This window comes from Syngnathus acus, chromosome 15 (assembly GCF_901709675.1).
Source record: "Syngnathus acus chromosome 15, fSynAcu1.2, whole genome shotgun sequence".
Classification (NCBI taxonomy): domain Eukaryota; kingdom Metazoa; phylum Chordata; class Actinopteri; order Syngnathiformes; family Syngnathidae; genus Syngnathus; species Syngnathus acus.
The window spans coordinates 7,632,473-7,648,768 of record NC_051100.1 but is presented as its reverse complement, the minus strand read 5'-3'; the positions used below and the strand labels follow the sequence as shown (position 1 = coordinate 7,648,768).

Genomic DNA, 16,296 nt, shown 5'->3' with positions numbered 1-16,296 from the left:
TGTGTCGAATGTAAGTTTGTAGCTTCATAAAAAAGGCACTTCTGTTTCTTTCACGTTGATACATCTCAACTCCAGTGTCCTCGACACTGTGTAGGGTCGGGACCTAAAATTGGCCACGGGTCAATTTTATTGGGTCCTCAAATAAAATGTTATTAGCTAGAAGAGCAGTGATTTTCAAACTTGTAATACCAAGTTCTACCGAAAAAATACCTATACCTTTCTGAATACTAGCATAATGAGTGACCAATGCAAACATAGAGTAGCAAATAAGGTTTGAGTGTTCCTAAATGAATAAACTGAAATTTTGCACCTAAAAACTATGTTTAATTTTGTAAGCCATTTGGGTGTAGAAATTTCAGTGTAAAGTCTTATCCACTTATTGTAATGCCACATTCCTCCTGTTGGTGCCACTGCACTGAACGTCCTCATCCAATCGAGGAATCCCCTCCTCTTCTCATTAATGTAGCCCTTTCCTTTTTGGGGAGGAGGAGGGGGGGGGGCACACTGGCAGGCATGCATGACGTAACTTGGAAAGAGCTGTCACTTGCACGATGCTGCGCCCGTGCATGCGCGTGCAGCGTGAGCGCGCACAGGTTCCGAGCCTCCTCCATAGCGCAGGCACGGAGCAAGCTGCGTCTTCGCCGTGATTGGGCGGAGGGCGGTGATTCCTTCTGGCACGACAAGGGTAGACCCACCGGAGGGACCCGGGTCTAGATTTGACCGTCAGAGCGGACGTGGTTGTTGCTCCTCCCGCGAGTGAGGAGAGAATAAAAAGCAAGAAAGGAGGGCTTCTTTGCAAAGAAGCCACCGATCACCTTTTTGTGTGTGCTTTGGGGGCTGCGGTAAAAGTCGTTGACCATGCCGGTGTTTCATACCAAGACCATCGAGAGTATCCTGGAGCCGGTGGCCCAGCAGATCTCTCACCTGGTCATCATGCACGAAGAAGGCGAGGTGGACGGGAAAGCCATCCCGGACCTGTCCGTACCGGTGCAGGCGGTGCAGGCTGCAGTCAGCAACCTTGTGCGGGTGAGTCGATGTGAGTTTATTCTACCAGTTTGCTCTCTTGACATTCATCATGTCAACGTGGTACAATTAACACCAGATTAGACATTTAATCACATTTTGAGATCGAGACATTTTTTTTATGGTGTTTGATCTTTGCACACCAACACAATGATTTAAAAGTGACTCACCAAACGCAACATAATATGTTCAACTTTGCCCTTCATGCTACTCAGTTGGACACTCAGACATCCTCAATGGAGTTTGTGGGGCGGAAGATTGATTTGACACACACATTGGTCATATTTAATTTAAACTGAGATTACACAGTGGGTCGCTTTGTCTGTGTGCACTGACTGGCAAAATCAATACCAGCCCAGTCAAGAGACAACACTCAAGAGAGTCTTTCGTTTGGCTTATTGGGGGACATATATTGGATCAGAATCCAATTGCACAACTCATAAATGGTCTTAATTATTTAGCTTTTAAAAATGTACTGAAAAAAGTGACAAAACCATCCTTGATACGATGCATCTTTATCCAGATTTGCACCAAGATTTCACAGCAACGTTAACCTTGATTGATGTTTCATTGTAGAAAGAAAAAAAATAGTCCAACTAGCAAATAGTTTTTATTGCTATGCGAGTACAGACAGCAGTACTGCAGTAGTACGTCCCATTGGCACCCCACAAGCACATTTAATCCTCCCATCTATTTTTTGAAGCTTGTCCTCATTTAGTTGACGGGTGAGCTGGAGTCTGTCCCAGCTGACTTTTTTGTCAAGATGGGTTACACCCTAGACTGGTCGCCAGTCAATCACTGGGCACATATACAGTAGCCAAACAACCAATTTAGAGTCCCAGCCTGCCATTGCAATTGTAAAAACACAATCTTAGAAGAACTGTTGAAGAAAGGCTAAATGTACAATACAGACATTTGTTCAGTTGTTACATTTATTTTTTTCATGTCCTTCACAGGACTTTATGAAAACAGAAATGTGTGTTGATGGGTAAAAGGTTCACCGCTCCTAAACCAACCAATAAATAAATAAATATAGTTGTAAACTGAAGTCCATGAGGGTTGATTACTGTATCTCTCTGCTTGTCCTGATCACGTCAGTACCAGACCAGACGGCGAGCAGAGGGAGGCTAATAGCAGCCTCGGGCATGTCTATATGTCCCTGATGCGTTTTTTAGAGAAGCTATACCAAATAGAGAAAGCTGATCTTATCGGATGTAATTAAGGATTTAAGTTTGGGGGGGATCATTTTTATCTACTGATGATGCTTGCTAATTGTGCAGCAATGCAGCTGAAAAGGTGCTCTGTAATGGATGAGAAAGATAGAAACAAGTGTACAAAGCATGCTGGTTACTGGGAAGAAAAAGTTCATTGTACATGATGGGCGCCTTCAGATTTTTTATTTTCGCTATCAGATGCAAAGATGTAAAAGAGAGTCCCACTGCATACTGATACACTGTTCACCCCCAGCATGGTGGGCCATGTGTATAAAAAGTAGGTCACTGAGATTCTTCCAGATGCGAACAAAATGGTGTCAATCTGTCAGAGAGGCTGCACGTCTGTGAGCTGACGATTCAACTAAACATCTAAAAGATTAGCTGGTGCATTAGTAGGGAAACGCGCAAGCTCGCTGGAATTGTGCCGATGACGGAGCCGCGCTTGGAAGTTTCAGCTTCCAAAGGAGGCGATGTCAATCTCATTCCTGAGCACGTTCTAGGGGGAGGGAGGGCGGGAGGGAGGGAGGGAGGGAGGAATAAATAGATTTACTGTGGAGAAGTGAGTGGAAGAGTCACCTGCTTCTGTTTGGGATGTAATTCATTGGATGACCCTGCACTATGCTTCCCTTACTTTCTCTTTGCAGCTTATTTTGTAAAGACACTCAATCGTTGTGTATTGCCAAGAGTTCATCTTGGTATTTTCATTTAATCAATGACAGACCAAAAAAAAAACATAATGCATAATTATTTTTATTTTTCTCCACTCCAAGTTAATCAACTTAAGTGCCATAATTCCTGGCTCACAATTCTGATGCAAAACTAATCAAGCAAACAATTATTTTAAAACTACTTAGTTGCATCACAACTTTTCAACAAACACATGGAATGTCACTGTGGACACTACAGACACTTAACTATGCAGCGATTGCACATCAAATAATCGATGCTAAGTGATGCCAATTACACGAAGCGCTTGCACTCAAGCAGGTTCTTTGTCTGAAGTTTCATCAGGACTCGCTTACTATACTCGCAAAACTTCATTCCTGCAAGCTTCAAGGAATCCTTTGCCGTTTTATTGGATGCCAGATGGTGCTTGTGTTTGCTTCTCGCTACGAATGCATCTTCCTGTGACTCTCTGGGGGCCGCAAAGTCTATTAAGTGAAGTTCACCAATGCGCCACCGAGAGACTGATATCGTCATCTTCCTGAAATTGCACCTCCAGTGTGTGAGGCCACCTTCGCGCTTTCGTGTTTATACGTAGAGCAACGACATGTGTGGGTCTTCAGTTTTTAAGTTGATGGCCTTTTCTGAAATGTGCACCTTAATGCAAATCTGCACCAAAATGTCATATCGTCACCCAAGTGAATTGTGTGAAAGTTTTATATAATACCAAAAGACTATATTTTTCTGTATTAATACAAACATTTAATGGTCCGATTATGTGTTGCAGGTTGGGAAGGAAACAGTTCAAACCACCGAGGACCAGGTGCTAAAGAGAGACATGCCGCCTGCATTCATCAAGTACGCTTGTTTACCATTGACTCTGTGTGATGGAATTAATCCACGTTATCATTGAGGAGACAGAGAACTTATTCTGAAAAGTACGGAAGAGGATTCCGGGCAGTTTAATGCTCGGAAATATGGCAGCATGCCCAGCTGCAACAAAGAGACACTTCTGAACTGAGTGCTCAGTCAGAAGAGACCCACGGGTGACTTGTGCACCATCCGGCTGGGAGGCTGTTTGTTGTGTTCCAAGCAGGCTTCAAAACGTCTAATAGGGTGGCGGAAAGAGCCTGCACAGCAATGCCGTAGCCTTGACATTGATCCGGCTGCATTGAGTGTCGTACAGATTTATGCAAATCAATGATTCAAGTTCAGCAACATAACATGGCTTTTAGATCATAAAGGATCAGCTGCCTTTGTCTATCGTTCGACTTAAGAGCAGATTTCAGATTTTAAAACAGATATAGATGTGAAAAGTGCACCCTCAGACGCACATGTATACATACACATCGTAAATCTCACCCACAGGGCTAAGTGTAATGTGAACCTGACTAAATATAGATGAACTAGCAGCCATCGATACCCTCACCAGTGGGGGTCAGAAGAAGGAGGAGGTGCCTTGGCTTCTCTCAAGCACTTAATCACCTTATCCAACCTAATAAAACATGTATGCATCGAGCTACTCAAAAACAAAATATCCAACATTTTTGTGCCTTATGTCGTTTGCCCAATCGTACATTTTGTTTACAATATAACCGAAAACAAGAAATACGTGTTCCCGGTGTGTGCAGGGTGGAGAACTCGTCTTCTAAACTGGTCCAAGCGGCTCAGATGCTGAAGACGGACCCCTACTCTGTCCCCGCTCGGGATTACCTCATCGACGGATCCCGAGGCATTTTGTCGGGCACGTCTGACCTGCTGCTTACGTTCGATGAGGCCGAGGTGTGTTTGTCTTCGTCCGCTTGTGATCTTTCCGGGAAATACAGCTTTTTATAGCGGCGCACGGGAGAAGGAACTGAGCTCAGAGCTCAGTAATGGGAGTCTCACTTAGATTTAATCAGTCAGATCAAATGACATTTTCTCTATCATGATGCAGAATCAGTGTGCGTGTGTGTATGTGTGGGTTGGATATTTGAAACTTCTACTAAGTGGAATCACATTGAGCACGTCACCGTGTTTTATCATGCGTTTTGAAGGAGCAAACTTTTTATAGTTAAACAGAAATCACAAGGCTGCACACACACACTTGAGGAACAGCAATAACATGTTTATCATTGATGCTACTCTACGTATCTGATTCTGTTCCAGGTGCGTAAGATTATTCGCGTATGCAAAGGTATAATGGAGTATCTGACGGTATCCGAAGTGGTGGAGACTATGGAGGACCTCGTCACGTACACTAAAAACCTGGGACCAGGTTAGCAAGAACTATTTCTAAACAGCAATGATGTCCATCAAATCAAATGCTGTTATTAAGATAAATCGTTAATCACTAAAAATATAATCAAAAGTGAAAAATCGTCCATTAAATTCCATGTTTTGTGTTAATATATGAAAATATTGCTGAAAATGAGTTCAGCATGCTAACAAATTTCAACCTGGCGTAAGCCAACAGGCTAATCATCATCACCATTGGAAGGAATTTGCTTGCCTTTGCTCAGGGATGACCAAGATGTCGAAGATGATCGAGGAGAGGCAGCAGGAGCTGACACACCAGGAGCACAGACAGATGCTCATCAACTCCATGAGCACGGTCAAAGAGCTGCTGCCTGTCCTGATATCAGGTGAGACCGTGTGCGCGTGTGTGTGTCCACGTGTGTGTGGGTCCGACTGCGCCACAAAAAAGCCAAAGAGAGCGGGTCACTGAGCATGCCGCACGGTTGTTATAGCAACACGGATCATTACAGTCATTAGTTGCCTTGAACTGTAAGATTGACTACAAGCACGCACGCTGCCGCCTGTTGTCCTGGATCGACTAACAAGAGCCGGGCAACACTGGAGTATAGACAAAAGTTTTGGAACAGCAAGGCCATTACGGCCTACATATAGGAGGGGAAATTATTGATGGTGGACTTACAGTGGTAATAGTTTCAACTCATCTGGGAAGAAATAAGCAGCCAAACTGGAAAGCAACCAATGAAACTTTCCAATGACATGCCCAATTCATCTTTCCGTCCTCAGCGATAAAAATTTTCGTGGCAACCAAGAGCGGGCGCGGCGCCGGCGTGGAGGAAGCTGAGAGGAACCGCCGCTTTACTTTTGAGAAGATGAGCGGCGAGATAACCGAGATCATCCGAGTCTTACAGCTTACCACGTGGGACGAGGACGCCTGGGCCAATAAGGTGCCACTCAGCTCATTTTAAACCCTCTCAAGTTAATCCCTACACATTTATTTAATTGCAGTTTTAATGTGGAAGGCAACACACACACACACACACACACACACACACATAGTCTTAGCCACACAAGCCTCTTTGCTGCAGAGAGCATCTCTCTACCTTCTGTGATTCACTTTTTCTTTTTGCTTGTTGGCGTAACCCCCTTTTCCTTTTTCTTTCTGTACTTTCCTCCTCCATTATTTTCCCTCCTTGTAGAAGGTAAGCCTGCTTCTCTCCCCATCTGCAGCCTCCAGTGCTCGTGTTTGTGCCACTTGGTTTAACACATTTTAGTGTAAATGCCATGCTGGTTGGTACGCAATAACCTGTATGTCCCGTGTTTCAGTCAGCTAATGTGATGATGTTCTGTACATATGTAACTCATCACTATGTGTTTTATGTCCGTATCTGTTTGTGTGATTTGAGCAGAGGTGACAAAAATACCTACCCTCTGTCTTCATGTAAAAGTACCGATTCAAATCATTTTTTAAGTTAAAAAAAAATAATCACGAGCCTATTCTGGCAAAGTAAGAACTAAAAAGTACAGATTTTTTTTATTTTTTTATTTACTGAGTAGAATAGAAAGCTGTAAAAAATAATAGATGCTTGAATACCGAACAGCACAGTCACTTTAATTACAATATCTAATTAATTATTCTTACCATGTCAAGCAACTTCATTTACTGTATTTTCTCTCCAGCTCATACTGTCAGTGTGTTACACAAGATATTGTTCAGTCAAAATGACTTCACTCCGAAAATATTTCGATGCCCTCCCCACCATTTATTTATTTATTTTAGAACATCAGAAATGATAAGATCAATTTCCCTCGTCCAACTTGTCACTCTGCATGTTTCAACACACATAACCGGTCCACACAATGATTTGTCTTTGTGTGTCTGAGTGGTTGCTGTGCACATATTGTTGCCCGTTCCAGTCATCATGAAGGCCTGCCCTGCCCCTAACTCCCTGGGTCCTAAAATTATATAAAATAAGCTGGTCCAGACACATCCGTAATACATGACCTATTGAATGTTTCCACTCAAGCGTTTTATCGTCCTCTGAACTGGAAGTGAAATATTTTTCTATTAATTTTTGGGGAAAATTAATATTTTGATACATCCAATTTTTTGTTATTTTTTACCAAACTACAACTTTATAATAAAGATAATCGCATGTTTTGTTTTGATGGCATGTACGTAGTGTTTTAATGACTGCTGTGACTAATTTAGCTTAAGTGACTTATAAACTCGATTAATTGACGATTTGTGGACTTAATTATTTCATAAAGCTATCGACGCAAACTGGAGTTCATGGTTAAGATGAAGCAGTTTTTGGTGCAGTCCAAATTAGCTGCTATTTTATATTATTTGTATTATTTGTGTTGTGCTAACCTTGGTAACAAATGCCAGCAACATCCTCCTATTGCGTCTTCCTCTTTCAGTTAGGCTATGTTTTGTGCTATTTTTATCTGTTAATATGACATCTTGGGCACCAAAGTGGTTGAAGTCATTCAAACAAATGACTCAGCAACAACTAAAAAAATAATAATTGTGTAACGTTTACCACAAAAAAAGAGAATAACATTGCTGTCCAAAAAAAACCCCAGATTTAAGCAGAAAGCAGAAATGTTGAAATTTACGCATATAGAGTATCAGGCTGTTTATTCATTCATTCATTCATTCATTCATTCATTCATTCATTCATTCATTCATTCATTCATTTATTTATTTATTTATTTATTTATTTATTTAATGGTCCAATCTCTAAATCCAGAAGATTGATACAATCACAAATCAGTGATTTAACAGTAATCAAAAAAAGGTTATAAACAATTTTATATGTGTTCTCCCTTATTATTTGACGGTAACAATAAATATTTACTTTTGTATTTTAATATTTTTATAGGATATGGAAGCATTGAAGAGATCGTTGGCCTTGATTGAATCGAAAATGATCCAAGCGAAAGGTTGGCTGAAAGACCCTTATGGACAACCAGGTTCGTATCAGAGTGGTCTACACTTATGTTGGCCTTGACCTTTATTGACCTATTGACACCTCCACCACCTTCAGGTGAACCGGGTGAGGTCGCATTGCGTGTGATTCTGGACGAGGCGGGAAAGGTGGGAGAGCTTTGTGCCGGGAAGGAGAGGAAGGATATTTTGGCAACACACAAAGCTCTGGGACAAATGACTGACCAGATTGCCGATCTTCGAGTCAGGTATTGCACGCTTATTATGAAAAGAGTATTGTTGCTGGAAAAAGATTTACATGTATTTATTATCTGCGGCAGAGGCCAGGGTCCGAGCCAGGCGTGTGTCCAACGTGCCAGCCAATGCTCTCAGGGTTTAGACTTGTTATTTGCCAAAGTGGACAATGCTGCTCGAAGACTAGAAGCTCTTATCAATGCCAAGCAAGCCATCGCGAGGAGACTGGATGCCGCACAGGTCTCATCAAACAATACCACGTTGAGTTTTGTTCATGTAACGTTTACAGGCTAATATTTATGATGGCGTTATTTTATTAAGGCCTGCTTGGCTGACCCAAACGGCGGTCTGGAAGGTGAGGAGAACATCCGGGCGTTACTCGCAGAAGCCAAACGCATTGCCGACCTGTGTGAAGACCCCAAAGACAGAGACGACATCCTGCGTTCTATCAGTGAGATCGCAGGCCTCACCGCCAGACTTGTGGAGCTTCGCAAACAGTATGTTTATTTAGTAGATTTTCCTTCCTCTGACATTAATGACTGTGCTGTGTTTTTATCTAATTGGAAGACCCTTCATTCCCAGGATTAGAGTGCAGCCTTGTGTGACCAATGCGTGGCACATTTTACCTGCCTGGAGGTTATGTTGTTGCCTGTCAACTTTCGGCAGTCCTCCAAGGATAAGGTTGCTAAAATGTTTGAATACGGTGACGAACCAAAGGAGTTGTTTTTAAGATGGTTTTGCGGGAATTAAAGGGAAATATCAAATTGAAGTTTGAGCAACTTATTCAAAGAAATGACCTGCCTTGTTCCTCAAATTCAATGAGTCATAATAGCATGAATCATTAATTTACTAGATTCTGAATTCAATGACCATAAAAGGAAACACAACATAAACATGTTGAGTAACTCTTGAGGCTCATGACATTTGCTCAATACATCCTTTGATTGCAGGGCCAGAAGGTGTATATTTTTATTGATTTAAAATGCGGATTCCATCCTTGGTAGTAGTTAACAATACCAATCATGATGGAAACAGTTGGAAATTATTTTTTTTTGTGGTCTGATTGTTTTTTTTTTATATACATCACAAAGCCTGGCATTTGTCCATGGGTGTGTAGACTTTTTAGATCCACTGTATGATTGGAAATGTATGGTAGAGTAAATGCTGACTAAACAAAAAAATAGTTGCATCAACATCAATGGTATTTCCCTTTAGGGATGATTCTCTAACCGAGGGTTAATGAAAAGTTGGGCTTCTAACAAAATTAACATGAACACATTTATTTATGTTGCCCTTAAAGGTGGAGAAGACTTTGGATAACTCAACACCTTATTTCCCTTCTTATTTGATGCTCCTATTTATGCACAACTTTATACAATGTTTTTTTTTCGTGTTGTATTGTCTCAGAGGTAAAGGTGACAGTCCGGAAGCTCGTGCCTTGGCAAAGCAAATCGGGGCGGCCCTGCTGACCCTGCAGGCCAAGACCAACCGAGCTGTGGCCAACATGAGGCCCGCCAAGCCTGCAGTTACTCTGGAGGGCAAAATGGAGCAAGCACTGCGTTGGGTCGCTAATCCTGGAGTGGATGACCGAGGTGTAGGTGAGTGAGGGTTCTGGAAAACCCGACCGACACTTATTGAGCAGTCCGGGCACCTATTTAAAATAACACCATGCAACAGGCTAAAGAAATCCTGAGCCGTGAAAACATTCAGTAAGAAAAACATATTCAAATTCTTGGTTGTGTGTCTGTTTTTTTAATCGTCACCTGTTTCCTCCCACGCTGCTTCTCGGGAACAGAGTGTGAGAGACTAGAGTGGAACACAGGTACTGGCTTCCACTTTTTACCTTCCACTGATGATGCACCCTCACTCTTTAAATATTCATGACTTCAAAACAGCAATTGTCAAATTTTACTATGGTCTGCAAAAAAATCATCACATTTTGAATCCTTGTTTGAATGCATTTTTTTTTTAATTTTCCCTCCCTCATCACCTCTATAGATGTGTTTGTTTTTATCCAGGAGCAAGCCAGTATTTAAATGTGATATGAAGGACGACCTCTGACGAATTTACGTGTCTTCAGGTCAGGCGGCTATCAGAGGGATGGTTGGAGAAGGCAGGAGACTGGCAGGAGGCCTCTTGGGGCCATACCGCCAGGACATGATGGGACGCTGCGATAGAACAGAGGCTCTCATGACATCCTTGGCTGACATGGCTGGCAGGGGAGAAGCCGAGGCCCCCCACGCTCGAGCGACCGCCGCACAGCTACATGACAGCCTTAAGGTAGTTCATATAAGCACTTTTTTCTTTATATACTTAAGAATCACAAATTGGTAATTTATGTCTAGGAAGTAGAATATGATGAAAAATATATATGGTAGGCCTAAGACCAAAACTTTTATTACCCCCAAGTATAAACAGATAAGCTCAGGTTTCAGCATGCACTGGTGGAGAGCGCCCCCGAATGGTCATATCGTGGCGTTTCTTCCTACACCAGGATCTGCGGCACAAAATGCAGGAGGTGATGACCCAGGAAGTATCTGATGTCTTCAGTGACACCACAACGCCTATCAAATTGCTGGCCGTGTCCGCAACCGCACCCCCGGATGCCCCCAACAGAGACGAGGTCAGTTGTGGTGTTCACAGATTCACAAGACGAGCAGTATCGTTTGAGTCGTCTGTGTCCTTGTAGGTTTTTGAGGAGCGCGCTGGGAATTTTGAGGCCCATGCAGGTCGTCTGGGGGCTACAGCTGAGAAGGCAGCTGCTGTGGGAACGGCCAATAAGAGCACGGTGGAGGGGATCCACGCAGCGGTCAAACATGCACGTGAGCTCACGCCGCAGGTGCTTGTTTCTTTTTAAATCACCACGTTTTCATTTATTTAAAAAAAAAAAAAGACAGAAATAGTACAATAGTTTTGGAGGATTACCTCACAAGTGAATTTTCTCAAAAGTAAAAAGATGGAATAATCTTTTTTAACATTTTGACGTGTTTGCCTAATGCAAGTCCGCCCCTGGTCCAGGTAACTTCTGCTGCTCGGATCTTGTTGAAGAATCCTGGGAATAAAGCGGCGTACGAGCACTTTGACACCATGAAGAACCAGTGGATTGACAATGTAGAGAAACTCACAGGTGAGATCCTTTTAAGATGTCGTTGGAATCAACAAGTACTAGTAAATTAGATTCAATTTAGGGGTTTTTTGGCTCACTTTTATTGCTCATATTTCCTATTTGTGTGTCTTTGCGAGTGCAGGTCTCGTTGATGAAGCCATAGATACCAAGTCATTGCTGGACGCATCCGAGGAAGCCATCAAGAAAGACATCGACAAGTGCCGAGTTGCCATGGCGAATGTTCAGCCCCAAATGCTTGTTGCCGGGGCGACGAGCATCGCGCGGCGAGCCAATCGTGTTCTGTTGGTGGCCAAGAGGGAAGTGGAGAATTCGGAGGATCCGCGCTTCAGGGACTTGGTGAAACACGCGTCAGATGTCCTGTCTCACACCATCTCCCCCATGGTCATGGATGCCAAGGCGGTGGCTGGCAACATTCAAGATAAAGGTACACACACTCAGTAGAAGCCATTAACAATCTCTGTATGATACCGGATGACCTCTGACCCTTCCACAGGGCTGCAGAAGGCCTATTTGGACTCCTGTCTAAAGATCCTGGCCGCTGTGGGAAAAGTCAGAGAGGCCTTCCAACCTCAGGAGCTGGATTTCCCCCCTCCGCCGCCTGACCTAGATCAGCTCCAAGTGAGTCCAACACTTATTCACCGGATGTGCTCCGTGTCTAGTCTCTCCATGGAATTTGGACCTGTTTTACTTCCAGGTGAGTGATGAGCAGGCTCCACCCAAGCCGCCCCTGCCAGAGGGCGAGGTGCCGCCCCCGCGTCCTCCTCCTCCCGAGGAAAAGGATGAAGAGTTCCCGGAGCAGAAGGCTGGAGAGGTTGTGAGTGAGCCCATGATGGTGGCCGCCAAACAGCTGCACGACGAGGCCCGCAAGTGGTCCAGCAAGGTGGGTCAACATATGCATATTGACCTCAATTTGCACAACTGACTTTTACTATTGTGGTCATGGAATCTCTGTTGACTGTGAATTCATATATCGTGAGTCATGTTGATGCTGAAATGTGGACATCAGGGGGCTTGATTCCAATTTCAGAAGAAGAATGGAAACTGTCATCTGGTAATTAAAAAAGAACCAAGTGGGCAATTCATTAAGTACACTTGCATAATCCAAAATCAGTCAGAAGATTTGGGTTCAAATCTGCATTTCTGGGTACTCCGGCTTCCTCCCACTTGCTGTTTTATTCGAAGATTTTCATTGTAAATGTGAATTTTTGTCTGGCAGTCTCTCAGCCCAATTCAGATTCTAGCAATTGTTGCTGGGTTTCGTTTAGCTATGCACATTGGCGGAAACGATCACTTTTATTGCGTCCCACTCGTATTGTGGAGGGAGACCTCGTTCCTGTTAGATCACAAGCTCAGGGTCGCAGCTGCAGTCCTGTTATTTTTTTTCTCCCCGCCTCGCCTTCACTGCGCAGTCCCGCCTTCCCTTCCTACTCCTCCATGATGCCTGTACTCCTCCTTCAATTCTTCCTCTGTTCTTCCACCTACTGCTTCTCGTGGTGTACTAAACGCCTCCTGGCTCTCTCCCCTCCTCCCCCTTCCCTCCCCAATCAATCCAACCACCGGCAATACACCCCTTCCCCGCCTTGCCCTGCCAGGAGGCAGTAGAGGTAGACGATGAAGATGAGTTCACTGATGGTGAGGATGACTATGAGCCCGAGCTGCTGCTGATGCCCTCCAACCAGCCTGTCAATCAACCCATGCTGGCGGCCGCCCAGGCTCTGCACCAGGAGGCGCGCAAGTGGTCTAGCAAGGTCTGACTTGACGTCACAAGCGCATTTTTGCCGCTGGATTATTTGACTCCACCACTTCTCTCTCCACACGCATGCGAAAACAAAGCGTCACTCAAACCGATTGCATCTGCCGCTACCATGGCAACCTCCAACCAGCTGTGGCTGCTCAGATGCTAAAGTTGTACTAAAGGTTGACACTTGATGGAATGGCTTTTTTTAAATCGATGCCCAACTAGCTTCAGGATTTCCCGCCCTTATGTAGGAATCTTGCTGTTGTCAATCACTCGTTGTCATGGCAACCAGTGATGCCAAGGATGACAGTTTCCCAAAGAGGTCTGGGTGATGTCATGGTTACTAACCTTAAAGCACTGAGAAACGAGTCAGCACGCATGGGAATTTCACGATATTCTGTGTGCATACTGCATGCAAATGACTAAATGGATGCTTGTCATTAACATTTTCATGATTTTTAACCCTCCTTTAATATTATGCTTGGACATTCTCCTCATCTTATTACTCCCTTGTCTCAGGGCAACGACATCATCGCGGCCGCCAAACGCATGGCTCTGCTGATGGCCGAGATGTCCCGGCTGGTGCGCGGCGGCAGCGGTAACAAGCGAGCGTTGATCCAATGCGCCAAGGACATCGCCAAGGCATCGGACGAGGTGACGAGACTCGCCAAGGAAGTGGCCAAGCAGTGCACGGATAGACGCATCAGGACCAACCTGCTGCAGGTTGGTTTTTAATACAAAAACGGGACACAGAAAACGACAATAATCTTTCTTGTTGTCTGATGTGCTTTTCTAACAAGCACAAACAACAAAAGTAAATGTTTTACTTATATTAGCTTTGTTGAATAACTCCATTGTGAGAAAAGATTCTTCTTTACAATACTGCCCTCTGCAGGACTCGTAGAGCACTGCTGCAATTGCTTGCCCCAATGATAAAACACTATTTGGAAGACAATCCATCCACTGAAATCCCAAAGTATTTTTTTCTCATTTTTGTTTTTCTTGTTGAAGGTGTGTGAGCGGATCCCCACCATCAGTACTCAGTTGAAGATCCTCTCCACCGTGAAAGCAACTATGTTGGGTAGAACAAACATTAGCGAAGAGGAGTCCGAGCAGGTAAAATGTTCATTTGACTATTTGATCACAGTGCATAGTTTGAAATAAATTACCATTATTGTCACACTTTATGGGTTTGCAGGCATTAGAGACTAAACAAACAACAAAATGTATTTTCCATAACATGTCCCCCATAACAAATTCAAACAAAAATTCATTCTGGTGTCATGACTCCGTTCCCATTGTCTCGTTGATTTGTGCAGGCCACAGAGATGCTGGTCCACAACGCCCAGAACCTGATGCAGTCCGTAAAGGAGACTGTGCGGGAAGCTGAGGCGGCCTCCATCAAGATCCGCACGGATGCAGGATTCACCCTCCGCTGGGTACGCAAAACCCCCTGGTACCAATAAAGGCAGCAATGACTTTGTGAACAGCAGCACACAAAAAGAATGAAGTAGCAACATAGATGATTCTCCATCATCCACTGTAGATGTGCTTCATTTAAAGCTCTTCCTGTCTGTTTTTAAGTGGACACGAAGGAAGCGTTTTTATTAATATATATTTTTGGTATGTTGATTGCAGGTAGCAATATATTTTTTGCATAAAGATGTTTTCTATTTTCTAAAAGGCAACTTGAGACATTATGATAGGACTTTTGTGTTTAACAGAGATTTGTGTTTTGTGTGTATAGTCACCTATGAGAGATCCTCACCAACTTTAAAAGGCTTAAGGACGGCACTCTCCTCCGCTCATGTTTACTTTGAATAATTAACGCTGCTGATTGAGTGTCGATTTGAAGGTATGACATCTTCGCCTACAATTCGCTTGTACTTGAACTACATGAAGTCTTCTGGATTGGAAATGGTTGGCGATGAAATGTTTTAGTTCATGATTGAGTGATTGCCGAAGTAACAAATTATTTGCTTAGCATTAGCTGAGTGCATGACAACTCATTATTATTAATAGGGATGGGCATAATGATCAAATTTACTGGTAATTAGCCATTTTAATTGATGTAAATTGGAGTGCAAGACTGTCTCAGGGTCAATTTGCTGTTCAAAGAAAAACATTGACGACTACACAGGTCTATGAAAAGTTAAGATCATTCAGATTGTTGAAACATATTCAAATTAAAATTATGTTCATAGCCAATCAAATGTCCATCCCTATTTAAACTGTGAAATTTTTATGGCTGCTTGTTTTTTTATTTATTTAATTTTAAAGCCAAATAATGCATTGGAAATTACTCAACTACATTTTAAATCTATAACGCTTCAACAGCCCATTACCACCATCATACATTTTATTCTGTCATATTTCACATATTTTTTTAGCAATATATATAACATTTACTTTCCTGTATGTCCTATCTCCTTAACAGTTGAACTGTTCAAGGGGGGGGGTCATCGTGTATTTGGAGTGGTGGCGTCACAAATTAACCAAATTACATGCAACCGCAAGCGCTTGTTTCACTTTCATTTTATGGTTTATATCAACTTTTGTATGATTGCTGGGCAAATATAACTTCTAAATGGAGAATCAGTGTGTGTGTGCACACGTGAGGAGAAACAAGCACGGCATTAAAGGGACTTGAATGTAGTGAGCATGTAGCAGCCGCTTGCTGAGAGCGACAGTGTGTTATGTACATTACAGTATGTACATGTGTACATGTGTGATGTGTCTCATGCACCCTGAATGTATCCCGAGAGCTCTTGGCCATGCAAACACATGCGCTGTTTGTGCCTTGGAAGAATAAAAAGACTGATTATGAATGACTTTGAGCCAAGAAATGTTGCAACACCTGACACTATTAGATATCAAAAACTGTTTCCAGCACTTCCATTTTTTTTTTTATATTCAAACGTTTCAACCAAATCAAATAATAACCACTTAACTAAATTTTACTATTCAACAGAATTTTATTCTGCTTTTTCATTTATATTGCTGACTTGCAGATGCATTTTCAAGATTTTCATGTACGCATTGCAACAAAAGGGAAATCTTGTGAAACACTGCAGAAAACAGCGACAATCCAAAATTGCATGGTGACATG

The 16,296-nt window shown here is 43.0% G+C and overlaps 1 protein-coding gene across 10 annotated transcripts; it reads left to right on the top strand.

Moving 5' to 3' along the window:
• Positions 1–554: 554 nt before the first annotated feature.
• On the top strand, positions 555–16,019 carry LOC119134666 (vinculin-like). 10 transcript variants are annotated; one of them, XM_037271628.1, is made up of 25 exons: positions 555–1,026; positions 3,688–3,758; positions 4,532–4,682; positions 5,049–5,157; positions 5,402–5,524; positions 5,922–6,082; positions 6,335–6,337; positions 8,024–8,114; positions 8,189–8,336; positions 8,409–8,562; positions 8,644–8,819; positions 8,905–9,003; positions 9,730–9,920; positions 10,118–10,144; positions 10,403–10,602; positions 10,817–10,945; positions 11,012–11,161; positions 11,341–11,449; positions 11,571–11,873; positions 11,943–12,067; positions 12,144–12,329; positions 13,042–13,197; positions 13,707–13,910; positions 14,199–14,303; positions 14,507–16,019. In XM_037271628.1, the coding sequence occupies exons 1-25, from the start codon at positions 859–861 to the stop codon at positions 14,651–14,653; spliced, it is 3,486 nt and encodes a 1,161-aa protein (XP_037127523.1). In that variant the 5' UTR covers positions 555–858; the 3' UTR covers positions 14,654–16,019. The 10 variants fall into 10 exon arrangements, with proteins under 10 accessions (XP_037127523.1, XP_037127525.1, XP_037127527.1 ...); XM_037271630.1 differs by lacking the exon at positions 6,335–6,337; XM_037271632.1 differs by lacking the exon at positions 8,905–9,003.
• The last annotated feature ends 277 nt before the right edge of the window (positions 16,020–16,296 follow it).